The 19553-nt window shown below is 40.8% G+C and overlaps 1 protein-coding gene across 4 annotated transcripts in view; it reads right to left on the bottom strand.

Annotated features, from left to right (window-relative positions):
* The window catches only part of ZC3HAV1 (zinc finger CCCH-type containing, antiviral 1), an 89196-nt gene extending 71683 nt beyond the window's left edge, over positions 1-17513 (bottom strand). For 2 of the 4 annotated variants that reach the window (XM_074267792.1, XM_074267793.1), the window contains exon 1: positions 17019-17432. In XM_074267792.1, coding sequence (XP_074123893.1) covers positions 17019-17311 — 293 coding nt within the window. In that variant the 5' untranslated portion in view covers positions 17312-17432. Of the gene's footprint in view, positions 1-17018 lie in introns of all 4 variants that reach the window. The other 2 variants (XR_012482296.1, XM_074267794.1) reach the window with 2 other exon arrangements.
* Positions 17514-19553: the final 2040 nt, after the last annotated feature.

The following is a 19553-nucleotide window of genomic DNA, read 5'->3' as shown; positions in this document are numbered from 1 at the left end:
TAAGATGTGTATCTATAGCCAAGAAATTGGCCCTAAAAAAGTTTCTAATATTTGATTTTTATAACATTGTTTAACCTCAATACTTTATTCTTCAAGAACTGGCTTTTTAAATTGTTTTGCAGTTTGATAGGGCAAATCAACATTATTGTTAATATTATTTTAAAAACTACTTTTATAATTTTGCTTATTCTTCCAGATGAATTTTAATGTCAGTTTGTCAAGTTCTATAAATCAAAGCTTCTTAAACTATCAATAAATGAATGTGAGAGTTGTGAAAATTATGATTTATTATCAGTAAAATGTTTGATTTGTATAACTATTTTATATACTTATATACCTGAGGTCACATAAAAGTTTAAGAAACCCTGCCATAAACTACTCTAAGAGAATTTTATTTATTAGATTTATTATTATTAGACAAGTATTTAGCAAGTATTGTCATCTTTTACTTTATGTGCATTTTTTTCTACTCATCTCGTCATATACACATACTGCACTTTCAAATCTTTCAAAATTGTATTTTCTCATTATATGATCAATAGAACTTGAGTTATATAGGATTCTATGGTTACAAAGGATTATGGTTACAAAATCCTTTCACTAATAATTTTATATATTTATACACTTACCATATTATTTACTTATGTTTGTATGTTTATTACGTTATTTATTTAGACATTATTTAAATCCTTTGTATTTTATATTTATGTATTATTTAGTATGTCTGCTCAGTTGCCAAAGGAATCATCCTAAATAAAGCAAAGGTGAGACCATGTCAGCACCATACTAAGCAAACTCCTATAGTTCCCTATCACCTTCACAATCAAATATGAAATCCTCTATTTGGTGTTTAAAGCTTTTCATAACCTAGCCCTTCCCCACAACCTTTCCAAGTACTTTTATATACTTCAAGTGCCAACTAAAATCCCACTTTCTGTAAGATTCCTCTCCTGATGGTCCTTCATGCTACGTAAGGCCTGCCTGATTACCTCCACAAACCCAGCGCTGAGGTAGCCTCATTTGTCTCTCCTGAAAAAGGTCTACATGTACGTATGTATGTATATATAGCATACTAATATTGCATTATAAATTAGAATAATATACAAAACACATATTATACATAAAATGCCCTATATATGATATACATATTACATGCATATTAAATTATATTGTATATAATTATGTTATTATCATATGCAATTATATATAATGCCCTATAAAAGTAAGTTTCCTATACTCTGAGATATGACCCATTTTAATAGGAAACGGAGTGGAATCTCTGCCCAAGGCAAATCCTGAAAACTGTAAATGATGACCTAAATAGGGAGACTCAGAAAGGAGATTTCCACATATTGGCCCCCATCTGATTTGGGTGAATAATAACAGACAATAATGCAGACCTGCTCATGAGGTTGTCTTTCTAGTTTCTCTCACCAGAGAATGAGCTTTGGACCTGGGAAGACAAGCATCATGGAGGAGGCTGACTGACACCCAGTGGGGTGGGCCTAGCTCAGGCCAATCCCTGTTAGGTGACATAATAGAATACAATGAGACACCTCTCTGTCAGGCAAGAGTGAATGAAAGGAGACTGACTTGGCAGGGATAGAAGGCGGCCATTCCACAAGGCCAGTCATGGAGGACTCAGTGGAGGGAAGCTCCTAGCCTTAGCTGCCCATCCTTAACCCTAGAAGGCACAGTGTGGCTGCTTTGTATTCAAATGAGCAGGCAGTTATGACACAACCTTTAGTCCTCCCAGCCAATCAAATCCTGAGGATGGTTTCAACAACTTTTGAGAAAAAAAATCAACCAAATTTGCATAGGGGTGGGAGTTAGGTTATTGCTTTCAATCATCAAGATAAATAAGGAAAAAATAAAGAAAAAAACAAATATCCAGTGTGTTCAGATGAGTTCAGATCACCTCACTCTGATGAACTATGTCCGCAGGTACTGAAAGAATTGGCAGATACCACTAGCTAGCAGTGATTTTTTTTTAAATAGATTTTTTGTTGTTGTTGTTCTGGTTTTCAAAACAGAGAAGACAGAGCCTGCAAACTAGAAGCCAGTGTATCTGACTTTGACTTCTGGTAAAATTCCAGAATTATTCTTAAATAAAAATGGTTAGTGAATATGTAGAAAAGGAAGCTATGATCACCAAGCACCTGCACAGCTTCATCACTGATGATGCTCTAATAATAAGATCAAAAAATTTTAAGTGTAAACATCAGCATGATGGGGGTTGAGATTCCTTTCTAATTGCCCAACCCATGGCTGACGTTGATTCACAAATCCTGGTCAAGGCACCCTTTGAATATCTGGGCCCAGCCCTCACTATCAGCTCAGCTTCCCCCATCCCTCACCTGATCTGAGCTAACTGAAAAGCCTGACAAGAACTTAGGGGTACCGCCCATCATCTTTTGGGTATAAACCAGCCAACACATGGTATCCTTCTGGCCATGTAAGGGTCCCTGCCCGCCCAGCGGCCACCTCTGGCCCTGGTGTCTTTCTAAATGAGCTTTACTTCCAAATGCCTACAATAAACCTTTTATTTATCAATCTAGGTTTTCGGGCCTGTGAATTCATTTTACAGGGGACACTGCACCTCATGGGATTATCTATGCGCCAAGAAATGGGGTTTCCCCCTTTCCTTTCCCTCATTAGTTGGTGGCCCGCCCAGGGACCCTGAAAATTGTTACCCCGAAAACTAACCTTAACCTTTTCAGGTCTCTCAGAACCAATTTTCGTCCTTAGCAGTTTTGAGCAGCTTACGGGAAGAATATCTGTGTTCCTACCCTCGTCTCACTCTATCTCTAAAACAGCCAGCACCCAGACCAGGTATGGGGTGCGAGCAAAGTCTCCCATGGGGACTACTAGCGATTCAGGAAAAAAAAAGTTCTCTTTTTGCCTCACTCTATCTCTACAGGCTGCTTCTTCTAGAGACAAAAGACCTTTTTCAAAAGCATTTCTAATCCCTTTCTCTCTCCAGAAAAGCCTGCCCACAGGCTGCATCTCCAACATGGGAGAGTGTCTCTTCACCCCTCCCCCACCACGTGGCCATCCCTCTCGGGTCCCAGGCCGGCAGTCTCCTTGCTCTCTTCTGGGGGAGATATCTGTGTTTGAGCCCTCTCCAACTCCACTGCAGTGGTCAGGCTGTAGCCACAAGGAGGCAGTCAATGGATCGGGGTGAATTTGGAGATGTGTCTCTAACCCCCGGTGGGAGCCTTCACCTTCGCCACCCGAGAAGCACCGGGTAAGATAACATCTCTCCCTTCCCCCATCCTCTCTCTTTTCCAACCTCTCCATGTGGCTTAACCTGCCATTTAAATGCTCCCATCCTGTCCCCTTCTTGGGGTACAGTGGGGAGATTTGGGGACTCTTCAAGATCTCTAGAAAAGTCTCCTATTCACTTTTAAAAGGTGCTCTGCCTCAGCTCTGAACGCCCCTCCCATAGCTTCTACCTGGCTCTTAAAGGAGCCAAGGCTTCCAGCGCTCTTTGAGAACTAGCTTGTCCCATACCTTTTAAAATGGGACTCTCTAGACTGGATATAGGATTTTAAAACTGCCCATTTTCTTTCTAAGCCTCAGGGCATACTTAGCTGCTTTCTAAAGCCTAGACAGAATTTAAATTAGCTGTTCAAGCCTTCCTCTGTCTCAGCTCCTAGCGCACTCTTTCTCTCCATTGGATGCCCCCTCATGCAATTAAAAGATGCCCTTTCTAAGTTCTGGTCCTCGCCAGGTTAGAGCTTCAGAAAGGACCTCTTTGTAATTTGGGCTGGGGAACAAAATTTTGAATCCTGGCAAATTAATTGTTGAGAGTGAAAATAGTTTCTTTTCTCTTTCCCTCATCCTGACTGCAGAGGGAGAATTAAGAGACTGAAACTATTTTAAAAGCACTCCTTAACTACTTTTAATTTGGCGCCTTGCTAGAATCTTTCTCTGTTCCGGTGTGCAACAATTCTTTTTTTACTGCCTCAGTTTCCTTAAACTGTCTCTTTCTTGACTGAACTTCTCTGGCTTCAGTCCAGGAAGTCAGGGATATAGAATAATAGACTCTCCCTCAAGCTGCCTTTTAGAGAATGGCCACATTAACACCTGAATTCTCTCTACTTGCCCAACCCCCAACCTGCTTCAGGAGTCGCTTATCTCCAATCAGGGTCGGACCTTTCTAAATGCCCCAAATGTCCCCACACCCTAATCACTAGAAGAAGGGTGGGGGTAGGGTCTTTTGTCTTCGAGTCACTATTCTCTGCATTAATGCTAGCAGCCTTCCCCTCCCTCTGCCTCTTCTAACAGAGTAGGGAGGGTCACATGGGATTTCTCTTCCGCAGAGAAGGTTCTGAGTGAGATAGGCTGGCTTTCAAATTAATTGATCTGTTTTTTTTTTAAGACTCGTTAAAACTGGGGGCACTTACATAAAACTGTTTAACTATTGTTCTGTATGAGAAAAACTTTTAACTATTGCTGTATAAACCTGTTTTGACTATTGCTGCATAAAACTGTTTGACTATTGCTGTTTCAGGAAATTTACTAGTCTGTTATGTATAATCTGATAATTTCTGTAAACAGTGGGGGAAGCAAACTGAGATTTCAGCTGGTCAGGATACTGGGAAAAACTGATGTCTTATTTCAGTTCAGGCCGAATTGGAAACTATTTTACTCTTTGCTTAAAATTTGCTAGACTATGATTGGCTGGCTTATGTTTTAACTTTGAAATCCCTTATTCAGTCTTTGGGATTATTCTTTAGAAACAACCAAAAATCAGACACCTGTCCAAGGACTGGCAGCCTCTCTGATCTGTTTCTCCACCCGTTACCCCATTTCCTTAATTATTATTTCAGCATTTCAACATCAGAACTCTAATGGCTTGCGGTGGCCCATCTTGGTCTAATTGCATAATTTACTCAGAAATCTGTCCTCCCTAGAGAGAGAGAGAAAATGAAGCTCTCAAACTCCATTTTTTGTCACTCAGGGCAGCAGGACTTCCTTGAGCACTGCTACACAACAGAGGCTGAGTTAAATGCACAAATGACCACAGACCTAAAGACTGTCCATCTCTGGCTGAGATGCCCCTCAACTGCAGAGATTCAAACAGGGAGACATGTGTCTCTCTGAATAAGGAGTGCTGTTCTATGCTAATAATTCTGGGGTTATCGGGGAGAAACTGGTCCTTACCACAAGTCCTTGTTTTAGTCTGGTTTATTTGTTTTATTGTCCTGACTCAGTTTCCCTACTTATCCTGACTCAGTCCTGCCTCAGTTTCCCTCCCTCTTAGTTCTGCAAAACCTCCCGTGCCTCTTTATCATAATACTTGATAAGATCTCATGTTTCAGAATAGCAGAATGCCTCTCCCATCCCAAGCTATGGGAATCTCTTATCAAGATGCTGTCTCCACTGACTATATCATCTCTCTAGAAACCTACTCCAATATTGCTCTCGCCTCTATTTGAGTCTTCCTGTTCATGAGGTAACACAAACTCTATCAGCAAGGTGGGACAGCTCAATTTCCCGGGACTTGATTGACGCTGTCTGGAGCTCTACGCTCAAGTCAAGCATTTCATTGAGACGTCATGGCACAGCTCTGGCAAAATAAAAGTTTTTGTCGTATTTCTCTCTCTCCCTTAGGGACGCCTAAAGGGAATGAAAGCTATAGAGTTGGGATCCAGTTACTGCCTCTCAATAATCTCCACTGAACAGATTATCTAACCTTATCTCCACCCACCTTGACAGCGCTTCTACACCCAGCAAAACTAACTCCTTTGAAGCCAAAAGGTTGGGAAAGAGCAATAATCAAACTTAGCCTGAGTTTCTGTGAATTCCATCCATACTTCGGTAGGATTTATTTTTAAAAGTTTAACTGCTAACTTCTTGAATTCTCTTATGTGGAATTAGACATTCTGTATATGATTGTATTTGCATTGGGTATTTAAAAAACAAACTGATTTGTATGAATATCATCTACTTGGATATGAACCTATGGGGACAAATTCCTTATTGTTGTCAATATAAGGTTATGATAAATATTTGTTTAGAATTTATGTTCTTGCATTTTTTCCTCATGTAACTGATTTTAACATCAAAGCAATAGTCAATAGAAATTCTTAATGTGATTCAATTATGTCATACCTTGCTGTTTCTAGCCTGATCATATGTAACCATTGTATCATAAATGCTTGGCCAAATAAGTATTTAGCCTGGTCATCTGTCTGCTACTGGACAACTAATAGATATGTGTAAGACCAAAACTGATTTGTAACACCTGTTGGTTTCCTTTTATCTCGCTAACCTGAGACTCTCAGTTCTCTTCTCAGGGCAACTCCTGCCTCCAGACACTCAGAAAGAAGCAGAGATGCTCTTTTAATGCAAATCTCTTCTAGACTTAAGCCTGAGAAGACCCCCTCTGCTCTGAATTCGAGAAGGAAGAACTGCCTTCTCACCACCACAGAACACCACAAGGGTTGAACTGGCCCCCAATGCCCTGCTCCCTGGTAGGAATTTGAGGTCTGGCCCTGTTTCCTTTTTATCTCAGGACAGCCCGAACACCTCAAGGGCTGGAGTAAGCTGGGTAGGCTATGCTGATACTTTTCACCCCTCTTCCATAAAGAGTGTGGAAACTAGGAAGGAAAAGATTCAGGATCTTTGCTTATTGAATAACTAACTCTTTTCAAGAACAGCACAGTTTTTCCAACATTTCCAAGAGCTTAAACCACCTTCTTATCTTGATCTGCAGCTCTGAAAACTGGGGATATACCCATCCCTGGACCCTGCCTTACAAAAGAGCAGTGGTTCATTAAATCTACTAGATATCAAGGCTTCTTGCCTCTCCCAGCTTCTGGTTCACACCCGTTAATCCCAACCCCAGGAGAAATTAGCTTTCCTGGAAATTAAGGGTGAAAGGGCTAGGCTACAAATAATATTTTCTCCTGTTTCTCTTTGATAATTAGATGGGCCATCAGACAAACAGCCCACAGAAGGGACCCGATGCATTTCTTGCTAAAGGCCCTATTCTCCTGAATGTCACCATCTCCGCCATGGATGACACCCCACTTTTAATCTGTTCCCGAGATCTGTTTTCTCTAGGCTTCACACTTTGGATTCTCAGCTGGCCTTCAGCTTGAAGAACATTGACTGGGGACAACTGACCAGGACACCCCCTAGATGCCCTGCTGCCATTCCCCATACCTCACACCTCACCTCCTGGCATGGAACCCCAAATCTCTACAACCCTTGTCAGCTCGAAGCAGTTAAAGAGGAGATCGACGCCCCTTTTCCCACATGCATCTGGAGGCGATGGTTTGAGGGGGGAACAAGACGAGGGGACCCCACTACTCTGAAGATCTTTGGAGAAAATCTTCAATCTTGCCTTAAATGAAGGACACTGCCCCAAATTTTCTTTTTTTTAAATGAATTTAAGTCTCAACTGTTTAAGGGGGGAACTGATGGGGATTGAAAGATTCCTTTCTAATTGCCCAACTCATAGCTGACCTTGATTCACAAATCCTGGTCAAAGGCACCCTTTGAATATCTGAGCCCAGCCCCCACTATCAGCTCAGCTTCCCCCAGCCCTCACCTGATCTGAGCTAACTGAAAAGCCCGCCAAGAACTTAGGGGTACTGTCTATCACCTTTTGGGTATAAAAGAGGTGAGCCGGAACACTCTCATTGCAGGAGCTCTCCCAGCCAACACATGGTATCCTTCTGGCCATGTAAGGGTTCTTGCCCTCCCAGCGGCCACCTCTGGCCCTGGTGTCTTTCTAACTGAGCTTTACTTCCAAATTCCTACAATAAACCTTTTATTTATCAATCTAGGTTTTTGGGCCTGTAAATTCATTTTACAGGGGACACTGTGCCTCATGGGATTATCTATGCGCCAAGAAATGGGGTTCCCCCTTTCCTTTCCCTCATTAAGCAAAGTGGAAACAAAACTATTCCTGTTTACAGATGATAGGGCTCTGCAAAATCAGCAAAGAAATTAAGAGAGTAGCTTCAGTGAAGTATCTTGAAGAAAGGCAAAATAATAAGGAACTTCTACCCCAAATAACTAAAATGTACAAAATACCTGGGTGTTAACCTACTTATGACATACAAAAAATGTCACTCTTTATTAAGAATAGTACACTTTTTTCAAAAATATTTTATTTTCCAAATACAAATTTTCAACATTCATTTCTGTAAGATGGTGTCCAAGATTTTTTTCCTTCCCTCCTTGACCACTTCCCTCCCCAACATAGCAAGCAATCTGACATAGGTTAAATATGTACAGTTCTTTTAAACATATTTTCATATCTGTCATGTTGTGCAAAAACCAGACCAAAGGGGGAAAAAACACAAGAAAGGAAACAAACCAAAAAAGGTGAAAATAGTATGCTTCAAGCCAGATTCGGTCTCCAAAATTCTCTCTCTGGATGCTGACCTTTTTCCTTCCCAAGTCTACTGAAAATACCTTGAATCACCTCATTGCTGAAAAGAGCAGAGTCCATCAGAGCTGATCATCACATAATCTTGTTGTGGCTGTGTACAATGTTCTCTTGGTTCTGCTCATTTCACTCAGCATCAGTTCATATAAATCTCTCCAGATCTCCCTGAAAATCATCCTGCTGATCATTTCTTATAGAACAATAATATTCCATAACCTTCATGTACCATAACTTATTCAGTCCTTCTCCAACTGATAGGAATCCACTCAATTTCCAGTTCCCTACAAACAGGGCTGCCACAGACATTTTTGCACATGTGTCCTTTTCCCTCCTTTATGATCTCTGGGATATATAAGCCCAGTAGTGAGACTGCTAGATCAAAAAGTATACAAAATCTTACAGCCCTTTGAGCATAGTTCTAAATTGTACAGTCCATTTTTCAAAGAAATACTTGATCAGAAATTCATGAATTTTCTTATGCCATGTCAATACAACAATCAAATTACCATGGGGATATTTTGTGTAACTGAAAAAATAACACAAATTATCTAAAATCTTAAGGGTAAAAATGGGAAAAAAGTAAGAATTAGGCATATAACAATACAAGACCTCAAACTATTTTACAAAACAATAATCATCAAATGTTACTTTAAAAACAGAAAAGTAGTTTAGTGGGAAAGATTAGATAAACAAGTAACAGAAGTAATAGAAAACAGTAGTCCAGCATTTGACAAATCCAACTGGGAAAAGAATTCCCTATTTGATAGACGCTGCTGGGAGAACTAGGAAATTGGGTTTATAACTTAGACTACTATTAACCACAATAAATCCCAATAAATAGAGCAAGTGGAGTAACTGGTTTCTGAAAGACTGATTCCCTCCCTTGCCCACCAGTAAGAAATTGATGTAGTCACAAAAGTTAGGAGCTGATAATAGGATATTAAATTAACTAAAGATGCAATCACCATTTTCCTAAACAAGTTTCTACTTAATTAAAATGGGAGGTGTAACACCAGGGACAGGGTGTAAATTGGGCATATCCCTAATTATTAATTATCCCTAATAATTAATCTGTATACCCTAAATAAAGCTGTGTCTAATCTTCCAGGGAATTTGTACTAGGTACAAATGTTATTTGCTATAGATGTGACTTAGTTCAGCATTCTGGGAAAGAATTTGGAACTTTAAAAAAAAAATCCTCTGTGAACTAACTATAACCTATGCCCCAAAATCATCAAAGAGGGAAATGAGATGTGTATATATGCATATGTATGTATAAACATATGCATTTACATGCATATATACATATACTCATAAATATCAAATATTTACAGCAGTTCTTTTTGTGGTAGCTAAAAATTAGAAACTGAAGATGTATCCCCCTATTAGGGAATGGTTAAATGAATGTAATGGAATATTATTGTCCTCTAAGAAATGACCAGTTTCAGAGGAATTGATACAGAGAATAAAGGAATAGAACTATAATCATTTCTACAATGATAACATTTAAAAGAAAAACCACTTTAAATGACTTTAGAGCTCAGATCAGCAGCAATGATAACCTACAAGTGTGAAAGAAAGAAGAATAAATACACTGTTCATGTTCTGACAGAGAGGCAACAACCTTAAAATTCAGGAAAAAAATGTACATTTTCAGACATGGCCAATGCAAGCCTTAGTCTTACTGGCTTATAGAAGCAAGAGGGATAGTAAGAGGGACAATTTTTAAAAAAAATTTATTATAATCAATGACTTAGATAAATGAAGACCAAGGTTAATAAATTTATAGATTACAGAAAACTGGGAGGACTATCTAGTACACTGAGTGCAGGATTAAAAACATATCTTGAAGGGCTAACAGATTTCAGATAGAATTAGATGAAATTATATGACAAAAAAATGTAAAATGGCTTACATCTGGGTTAAAAAAACAGGAACAGGAGATGATAATTCCCCAATATGGCAGGCTCTCCTCTGTCCCTCCACACAATGTTCAGTTATGGGGGGAACATATTTTGGAAAGGAGACTATAAAGTTGGAAGGATTTTGAAGAAACTAGCAGGGTGGAAGTCCTTGAGTTTATGCCATAGAAGGCTTATTTAAAGGAACTAAGAGTGGTTAGCCTAGAGAAGACTTAGAAATGTTAGGAGGGCCGCCTCAGAGTATCTGAAAGCTTCTCAAGTAGAAGGTGATGTTAAAGAGAAAAAGAATAATTGAGGGGGGAAAAAAGACCTTACTTTTGGCCTTAGAATATCAAAAGCTTCTCATGTAGAAGGCAATAATAAAGAGAAAAGGAATAATGAGGAAACGATTTTAAATATTAAGGTCTTTTGTCTCTCTCTTGTATCCCTTACGCATAGTAGGGGTTTAATATTTAACAAGTGACTAATAATATTAGCTAGCATCTTAAAAGCACCTACTTTGTGAGCAGAATCAGGAGAATGTTGTAGACAGTAGTAGCAATACTGTAACTGTATGATGATCCACTGTAAATGGCCTAGCTATTCTTAGCAATACAAAGATCAATGACACTTCTAAAGACCTATGGATTAAAAATGCTATTCACCTCCAGAGAAAGAACTGATGGTGCCTGAATGCATACTATTTTTCACTTTATTTTTTCCCAATTATTTTTTTCCTTTTGTTCTGTGCCTTCTTTTATGACATGAATAATATGAAAATGTTTTACATGATCACATATATATATATATATATATATAACCTATATCAAACACCCTACTATCTTAGAGAGGAGAAAATTTGAAGCATGATGAATGTTTAAAAAAAACTGTATATGTAATTGGGAAAAAATATTACTAAAAAAAGAAAAATATACTAGCCTAAAAAAAAAAACCCTACTATGTACCAAACACTTTACAAATATTATCTCATTTGATCCCTACAATTATTATCCCCATTTTACAACTAAAGAAATGGAAGCAAACAGAGGTTAGTGGTTGGCCCAAAGGAAAAAAAAAAATCTTAAGGACTGTCTGTGCAGCCACATTTGAGCTCAGATTTTCCTGACTCCAACCACGGCCCTCTTTCCTCGGGCTAAGGCAGATTAGACATGTTTTGCTTGGTCCAATGAGTAAAAATGGTAAGGAGGCAACAAGAAAAATCTCCTAAAAATTAAAATCCACTGAAGTACAGAGTAGTGCGTGTCTGTGCATGTTATGGAGAGACACATCCTCTCTAAGGGGGCAGCCCTATCTGAGAACAAAACCGGGGGCTCTCTGCACTCCCTTTTCGAAGAACTCCATCTAAGCTGGCCTTGGACCACGCTTCCTATTCTCCGTATTCTTCCATCCTGAATACTCTCTTGCCATTGGTCCTACCAACACTTGTTCTAGAATAGTAACGAAATCAGAACCAGTGACGACAATCTTCATCTTTGTGACTCTTCAAACCAAAATATCCTTCCCATAACCTCACTGCACACATTTCCTGGGATAGGCCATGATTGGCAAACTGTAAGTGCTTCGTAAATGATTATCATACATTCACCATGTAAATGCTGTTTCCTAACACACTGTCAGTGTATGACATTTTTTCTGGAGGTAGCTCAGTCTTTCCTCCCCAGGACCTCAGGGAAAGGACGACAGCAACAAGAAGAAAGGACAATGCTTAAAAAAAAATCTTACTAATCCCTGTTACATTTGCCTCAGTCCTTGCAGTGACAAAGTTGTCATCATGACCAACAAATATGTCTGAGCCTTTCTAAACATTAATCAACAAAGCAAAGGTTTTTTTCTGCAGAGGATTTTTGATCTCAACAAATGAAGGCATTAATTACCAAGAAGGCCAGGTAGGAACAACCTGCACACTGTTATGATGCCAAAGTTACTTTTAAAGTTTTTTTTTTTAATTCCCTGAAACTTTTGGGGCTATTTGCCACCTGCTGGTTTTTTCCACTGTCCATTCCTGAAGGACATGTTGGAACATGGCGGGCATTGCAGTACAATGTCACCGGAGTTTGCCTCTAATTTACTTTATAACTGAGAATGCTACTTCATTTCTCTAGGTCTCAGTTTCCTTATTTGAAAAATGAGGGAACTGAACTAAATAATTTCTAAGGTTCTTATAACTTCCAGTTCTAAAAGTCTATGATTCATAGCTATTTATGGCCTTCTTATTTTGAATAATTAATTCCACAATTCTCATTCTCTCTCACGTCAACCATCATCAACAAGCAGACTGGAAGCAAAAGAAATATACGCAATAATAATTTTTGTCAGAGTTGTGAATTTTCTTCCAACAGAAACATGAAGAAATAATATATTTTCTTCTGTGACTAAGAGAATGTCTGCAGGTCAGAGTTCATCATAATCAAATGATAGTCACTGAAAACTTATTTGACATAAGACATTATGCAAGCTGTTGGTTATGTAAAGAGTTATAAAACAGGCACTGACCTCAGTGGACTTACAGTCCAGGTGAAAGATGGAGAGAAACATCATAAGCATATAAAACACCATATGTTAAATGCCAAACAAAATTCAGCAGGAGTTCTGAAGGAGAAAAACTCCCATAAAGCTGGGAGGATGGAGATGTAAGGTTGGAAAGGTTTTTAGGAGAAAGTGAAACTTGAGTTCATCTTTGATTGGATAATATAGATAAAAGAAAAGGGAAGCAGGAATGCCCATGATACATTGGGGAAACAAAAAGTGAAACAGTTTGGCCACTATAGGCTTTGTTCAAGACAGAGGTGTCAAACAGCAGGCCCAGAGCCCAGGCCTACAATATTTCCTACTGTAGGAGGGAACCAGATTAAAATGTAATATTATTTATTTTATTATTATTATTTATTACTTGTTAATTTTATTCTTTGTTGCAAAAGGAAACCAGATTAAACCATAATGGTCATTTTTATGTTCCAGGTTAGTAAAATAAAGCCTAAATGAGTTTAGAAAAACAAATTTAATGAAGTAAATAAAACAAAGATAATTATGAGCATATAGTTTTTTAAGTCAATATGTAGCTGCAGGGATCCTTATGTATAGTTTGATACTATTGGTATTGGAGATGATCAAGGAAAAGGCTGGAGAGTCTTATGTACAGGGTGTTACATACCAGTCCACATCATTCAGACTTTATCACCTGGGCAATGGGAAGCCATCAAAGACTTCTGAGCAGGGTGGTGACATGTTCAAAGTACTCTTTTAGAAAGATTATCTTGGGGGCAGCCAAATGGCACAATGGATAGAGCACCAGCCCTGGAGTCAGGAGGACCTGAATACAAATACAACCTCAGACACTTAATAGTCCAAGAATATGACCGTGGATAAGGCATTTAACCCCAGCTAGGACAGGACAGGAAAAGAAAAGAAAAGAAAGGACAGGACAGGACACAGGAAAGGACAGGACAAGGGAAGGAGAAAGGAGGAGAGAGGAGAAAAGGAGAAAGGAGAAAGGAGAGAGGAGAAAAGGAGAAAAGGAGAAAAGGAGAGAGGAGAGAGGAGGGAGAGAGGAGGGAGAGAGGAGGGAGAGAGGAGAGAGGAGAGAGGAGGGAGAGAAGAGGGAGAGAGGAGAAAAGGAGAAAAGGAGAAAAGGAGAGAGGAGAGAGGAGAGAGGAGGGAGAGAGGAGGGAGAGAGGAGGGAGAGAGGAGAGAGGAGAGAGGAGAAAGGAGAGAGGAGAGGAAAGGAAAAATTAACCTGTGGACAATTAATAGAATAAATTGTAGTGAAGAACTAACAGACAGGGAAACTACCAGGAATACACTGCAATGGGCCACTGGGTATGGGAACATGAATTAGGAAAGTGGCTTCTGGTTATTTTTACCTTCTGAATCCAATTCTTCCTGTGCAACAAAAAATTCGGTTCTGCACACATATATTGTATCTAGCATATGCTATAACACATTTAACATGTATGGGACTGCCTGCCATCTAGGGGAGGGGGTGGAGGGAAAGAGGGAAAAATTCGGAACAGAAGGGAGTACAAGAGATAATGTAAAAAATTACCCATGCTTATGTAGAGTCAAAAAAAGTATAATTAAAAAATAATTTAAAAAAAAAAAAAGGAAAGTTGCTTCAGAAATAGTTGAGACAAGGGGATATCACAAAAAACAAACAAACAAACAAACAACCTTTTTCTGATATTCTTTTTTTTTTTTTCCCTTGAGGCTGGAGTTAAGTGACTTGCCCAGGGTCACACAGCTAGGAAGTGTTAAGTGTCTGAGACCAGATTTGAATTGGGGTCCTCCTGATTTCAAGGCTGGTGCTCTATCCACTGTGCCACCTAGCTGCCCCCTCTGATAGATATTCTTAACATGAGGTCTATAAATCCACAAGGTGTACATGCATAGGTTTTAGGGGGTCAACGAACTTAGAAAAAAAAGAAATTATATCTTCATTTTTTAAAAACTTTTAGGTTCTTTTGGAATACAACATATTTAACTTTTGACATTTAAAAACATAACTCTGAGGAGGGGACTACAGGTTTTATCAGAATGCCAAAAAGGGTCCATAATACACAAAAAATGTATTTGCTCTACTAGAACTTGTGACTGAGTGAAAGAGGATGAGAAACTGAATAATGGGTTTGCAAATTATATGGATATTTATACACACACACACACACACACATACACACATCTCACTAAGTTTGGAGTTTTGGTTCCTAGTAGAATGAAGCAAATGGAAGCTAATTCAGAGAGAAAGATGACACAGATTTGAGCTGACTGGGTGTCTCCTTTTCCACAGGGAGGACTATCCACTGGGCAATTAGTTGGAGATATGGACCCTGTAGGAAATATGAACTCGGGACTTATCAGAGAAATATAAATGTAAATTGGGGTGAGAAAACCAGAGCTGACAGTTGAAGCCACAGGAAGAGATGCGAGCTCCAAAGGGAAAGAGCAACATGGAGCAAGAATATCAGAAAAAAAAAGCTGCTTTGAGGACTTAGCTACGGAGTACCCCCTTATATGGGTGGTTAGAGGAGAAGGAAAACAACGATATGGGAGTCAAAAGACTTTTTTTTGTGTGAGAAATGATGAGCAGGTTGATTTTAGAAAAACATGGAAGACTTGAATGAAATAAGGAGAAAAACAAGAGAATGTGTATAGTAGCAGCAATATTGTTTGAAGAATGTGAACACACTGGAAACAAATAAAGTGCTATTAGAACATAAAAACTTTATAAAAAGAATATCTGTGAATAACTAAAGCTATTATGATTACAAATATTCAAATCAACTACAAAGGGTCTATGTAGCGAGACGCTATTCACCTCCAAAGAAAGAACCGATCAGTCTAAGTATGCACAGACTGGTTTTACGTACATGTATATATAGAAACATATGTGTGTGTCAAATGGGGGCCTCTAGTGTGGTAACAAAATTCAAGAAAGTTCCCTTAAAAAGAAAAAAGAAATCTAGAATTCTAGGAGTGGCTGGTCAATCCATACTGATAACTCCCGTACAGTTTCAGCAGAGCAAAAGCAAGGTTCTAGAATTGGTGAGGAGAAAATGAAGGTAAAAAAAGGTGGGGGCGGGGCATAACAGTAAGCAGCTCCCGGTTGGGTGGAACGGCAGCTGGGGCAACACGGCTGGGGGGCTCGGGGGACCAGTGGCTCTAAAGCGGGAGAAAGCAGCAGGCGGGCCTTGGGGGGTTAGCACTGAGGGAGGGTCTCAGCGGGTTTGTGGGAGCAGAAGACAGATAATTGTATTTGGGAAGGTCTCCCCACTCGGGTTTTCTTCTCCACGCCCCGTCTCACCAGTAAACCCTGCTTCAGCGCCCATCCAGGCACAATGCAAGGATACAGAAGTCAAAAGTTTTTAAGATACTTAGGCAACTTGCAGCCAAGTTACACGTAAGCAGGAAGTTAGGGACCGGAGAGTTCCAAGCGGAGTAGAAAGTGTTCCGAGGCAGAATTCTGGCTTGGGGGAAGGGGCGATCGAGCTCCTGGATGGGGGGAGGGGAGGAACAGAATGGAAAAGGTAATGGGGGGGAGAGTGGAAGAGGGAAGCAGAATGGAAGGGAGGAGGGCAATTGGGAGATAGGGGAATGAAAGAAGTGGTGGATGGCATGAGGGAGAATAGAAGGAGAAAGGGAAGGGAAGGGAAGGAGGACTGGGATCTAAGTGAATGAAAGAGGGGGGACTGAAAGGGGGAGGATGATTGGGAGGCAGGTGAATGGAAAAGAAGTGAGGGAATGGGAGGGGGAATGGAGGAGGGAAGGGAAGGGAAGGAGGATTGAGAGATAGGCGAATGGAAGGGAGAGAATGGAAAGAAGAGGATTGGGAGATGGGCGAATGAAGGGGGGATGGAGAGGAGGAGGGCTGGGAGAGGGGCAAATGGAAGGGGTACGATGGGATGGGATGGAAGGGGGATGGGAAGAAGGCGGAGGACAGGGAGATGGGCAGATGGAAGGGTAGGAATAGAGTGACTAGGAGAAGTGGGAGAAAGGGGGAAATGCAAGAGAGGTGAGGATGGGAAGGAGGAGAGTGAAGAGATGGAGAAATGGAGGGGGAGAGAGAAAAGGGGGGGCGGCGAGGAGGGGAGAACGGAGGAAAGGAGAGGAGAAGGGATGGGGGGACAAGGACGGGGGCGGGGAGTGGAAGGCGCCAGGGGGCGGAAGCTGGGAGAACTCCGGGCCGCACTCACCTCTCGCGCCGGCACCTGCCCAGCAGGTTGAGCTTGCAGAGGTGCAGGGCCTCGCAGGTGCCCCCGCACGTCACGCGGCGGCACACTCGCACCGGGGTGGTGGCCAGCACGGTGGGGCCGGCGTCGGGGTCCGGGTCCAGGAGCACGAAGCGCTCGGGGCCGGCTTCGCTCAGCACCTCCAGGAGCTGCTCCTCCGACAGCTCGATGAGGCCGAGCAGTTCGCGGAGCGCCAAGCGGCCCTCGTGGGCGCACAGGAGCCCGGTGAGGAAGCCGCACACGGCGGGGTCGGCCATGGTCGTCGGGGCTCCCCGAGCACGGCCGCCGACTGAGGAGAAAGCGCGGCGCTGCGGGCTCCGAGCCGCGGCTCCGGGGCGTGGAGTCGGAGAAACGAAACTTAGAGATGGGGGGGCGGGCCCGGCCCGAGGCTCCGACTTTCCGGAAACGCCCCAAAGCGGGGCTGCCGGCCGATTAGCTTCTAATTGGAAAATGGGCTGGCCCGGAGCCCTGAAATTAGCCAAGGCTTAGATCTCCTTCCAAACCAGCCGAAGGCCGGGCGAGAAAGAAAGGGGCGCGAGGCCGACGGCCGGGGTCTCGCGGAATCCCCTCTTCCCTCCTCCAACCCCCTCCTTTCTCCATCTCCTGGGAACTCCGCCAGGGAAGGGTTCACTCCCCCGGCTTCTTACGTCGAGGCTCCGGGAAACTCCCGAAAGCAGCCTCCGCCCTACGCACCCGGGCTGGTTTTTAGGAATAGCCCAAGGTCATTGTTGACCGCACTCGGGTCCCTCCCTCCCCGAGCGCATTATATATATATTTGCAAATTCTTTAAAAGAAAAGGATTAGTTTCATTCCTGGTGTAGACTCTTACAGTCTGACACATAGTAGGCGCTTAATTAAAAAAAAAAAATGTCTATTAATTGATTTCCATTTTCCTTTCGCAACTTCTACTTAATTGCAGTGATGTCCGAGGGAGGTGACCCCCCCTCTCGGTAGGTAAGGGTCACGTGAGACAACACAAGTCCGTAAAGAACTTTATAATTGTAAAGATGAGATACTATTATTTGTTATTCCAAAGCGTTCCGTTGCGTGCACGTATTTCACTTATACCAAAGTTATTCAACGTTTAAAAGAAAAGTTTTTTATTTTTAAATTACTTTTGTGTGTGTGTGTGTGTGTGTGTGTGTGTATGATCGTTTACACCTCATAATTGTTTGGTTGGTTATCTGGATTTAAGAGAGTGATGGAGAGATGTTAATAATGCAATTTACATTTTTCTCGCATACATTTCCTCCTTCCCCCAAAAAACCAGTCAAACATTCACCAGTACATTTGCTATATCCTTTCTCATTCCTCTTAACGAAGAATAAAAGAGGGGAAAAAAAGCATTTCAGCAACACTAAAAACATCTACCAAACATGCCAGTACATGCAATTTTCCTTCTCACTTTTGCCAAAAGAGTGCTATTTCTCATCTTTTCAATGAAGCCAAACTTGGTCTTTTTAGTTACACATCATCCACTTTCATGATTGTGTTCTTTCCATGTAGATAATTGTAGTCAATTAAACAAGCATTTATTAAGCACTTACTGTGTGTCTGGAGCACTATACTAAGCCATGAAAAAAGCAAAAAAGACAAGTTTAAAAAAAAACAACAACAATTTTTACTTGTAATTTTTATTTTCTAAAATTACCGTCCTACTCAGTGAGTCATTGCTTGTAAAAAGTATAAGAAAAAGAAGGAAAAGTTTTTTAAAAATTTTAAATCCTGTCATCTGATTCTGAACCATACAATATTCTACTTTTGCAAAGAAGGAAGAAGATAGCCTTGTGTCATAGCTCTGGTAAGGGGGGGGGGGGAACCCAGCCTTGACCCTGAATACCTAGGACTTCTGACTTCTCTTAGTGGGAATCTTATTTTCCTTATTATATCTTTCCCAAATTCCTAATTCAGGAAGTCTAAGCCTGTACAGGAGCAAACCTCCAGCCATCAGCCTAGAAGAGGTCACAAGCTGATTTGTGCATAAATAAAATTGATGCAACCCAGAGTATACTCTACACTGGCAAAGATTCTAAATTCTCTAATGGTCACCTATATTCTCTGTACCTAGAGAGAGGATTAGCTTGGAAAGAAAGGGTAAAACCAATCAATGAACTCATCAACAAAAATTGTAAAAATGTAATTAAAAACAACTTGACAAAGCATCAAATGAAATATACATGGTACTTTGCAAGCAAACTTGGAAATAGTACATAAATGTTGGCTATTATTATCAACATTTATTGTTGTTATTGAATTATTTCTGACTTCATGATTCCATTTGGGGTTTTCTAGGCAAAGATATTGAAGTGGCTTTCCTTTTCCTTCTCCAGCACAGATGAGGAAACTGAAGCAAAGAGGGTTAAGCGACTTGCAACAAGTAAGTTGAGGTTGTATTTGAACTCAGTTCTTCTGGATTCTCTGGCTGAAACTCTATCTATTGTGCCATCTAATGGTCCTAATAATTTATTACATGCTAGCTATTATTTTGTTTCTTCCGGA

Source organism: Sminthopsis crassicaudata, chromosome 5 (genome assembly GCF_048593235.1).
Source record: "Sminthopsis crassicaudata isolate SCR6 chromosome 5, ASM4859323v1, whole genome shotgun sequence".
Classification (NCBI taxonomy): Eukaryota; Metazoa; Chordata; class Mammalia; order Dasyuromorphia; family Dasyuridae; genus Sminthopsis; species Sminthopsis crassicaudata.
Note: the sequence above shows the minus strand (reverse complement) of the source record. Positions and strands in the feature narration are given on the sequence as shown.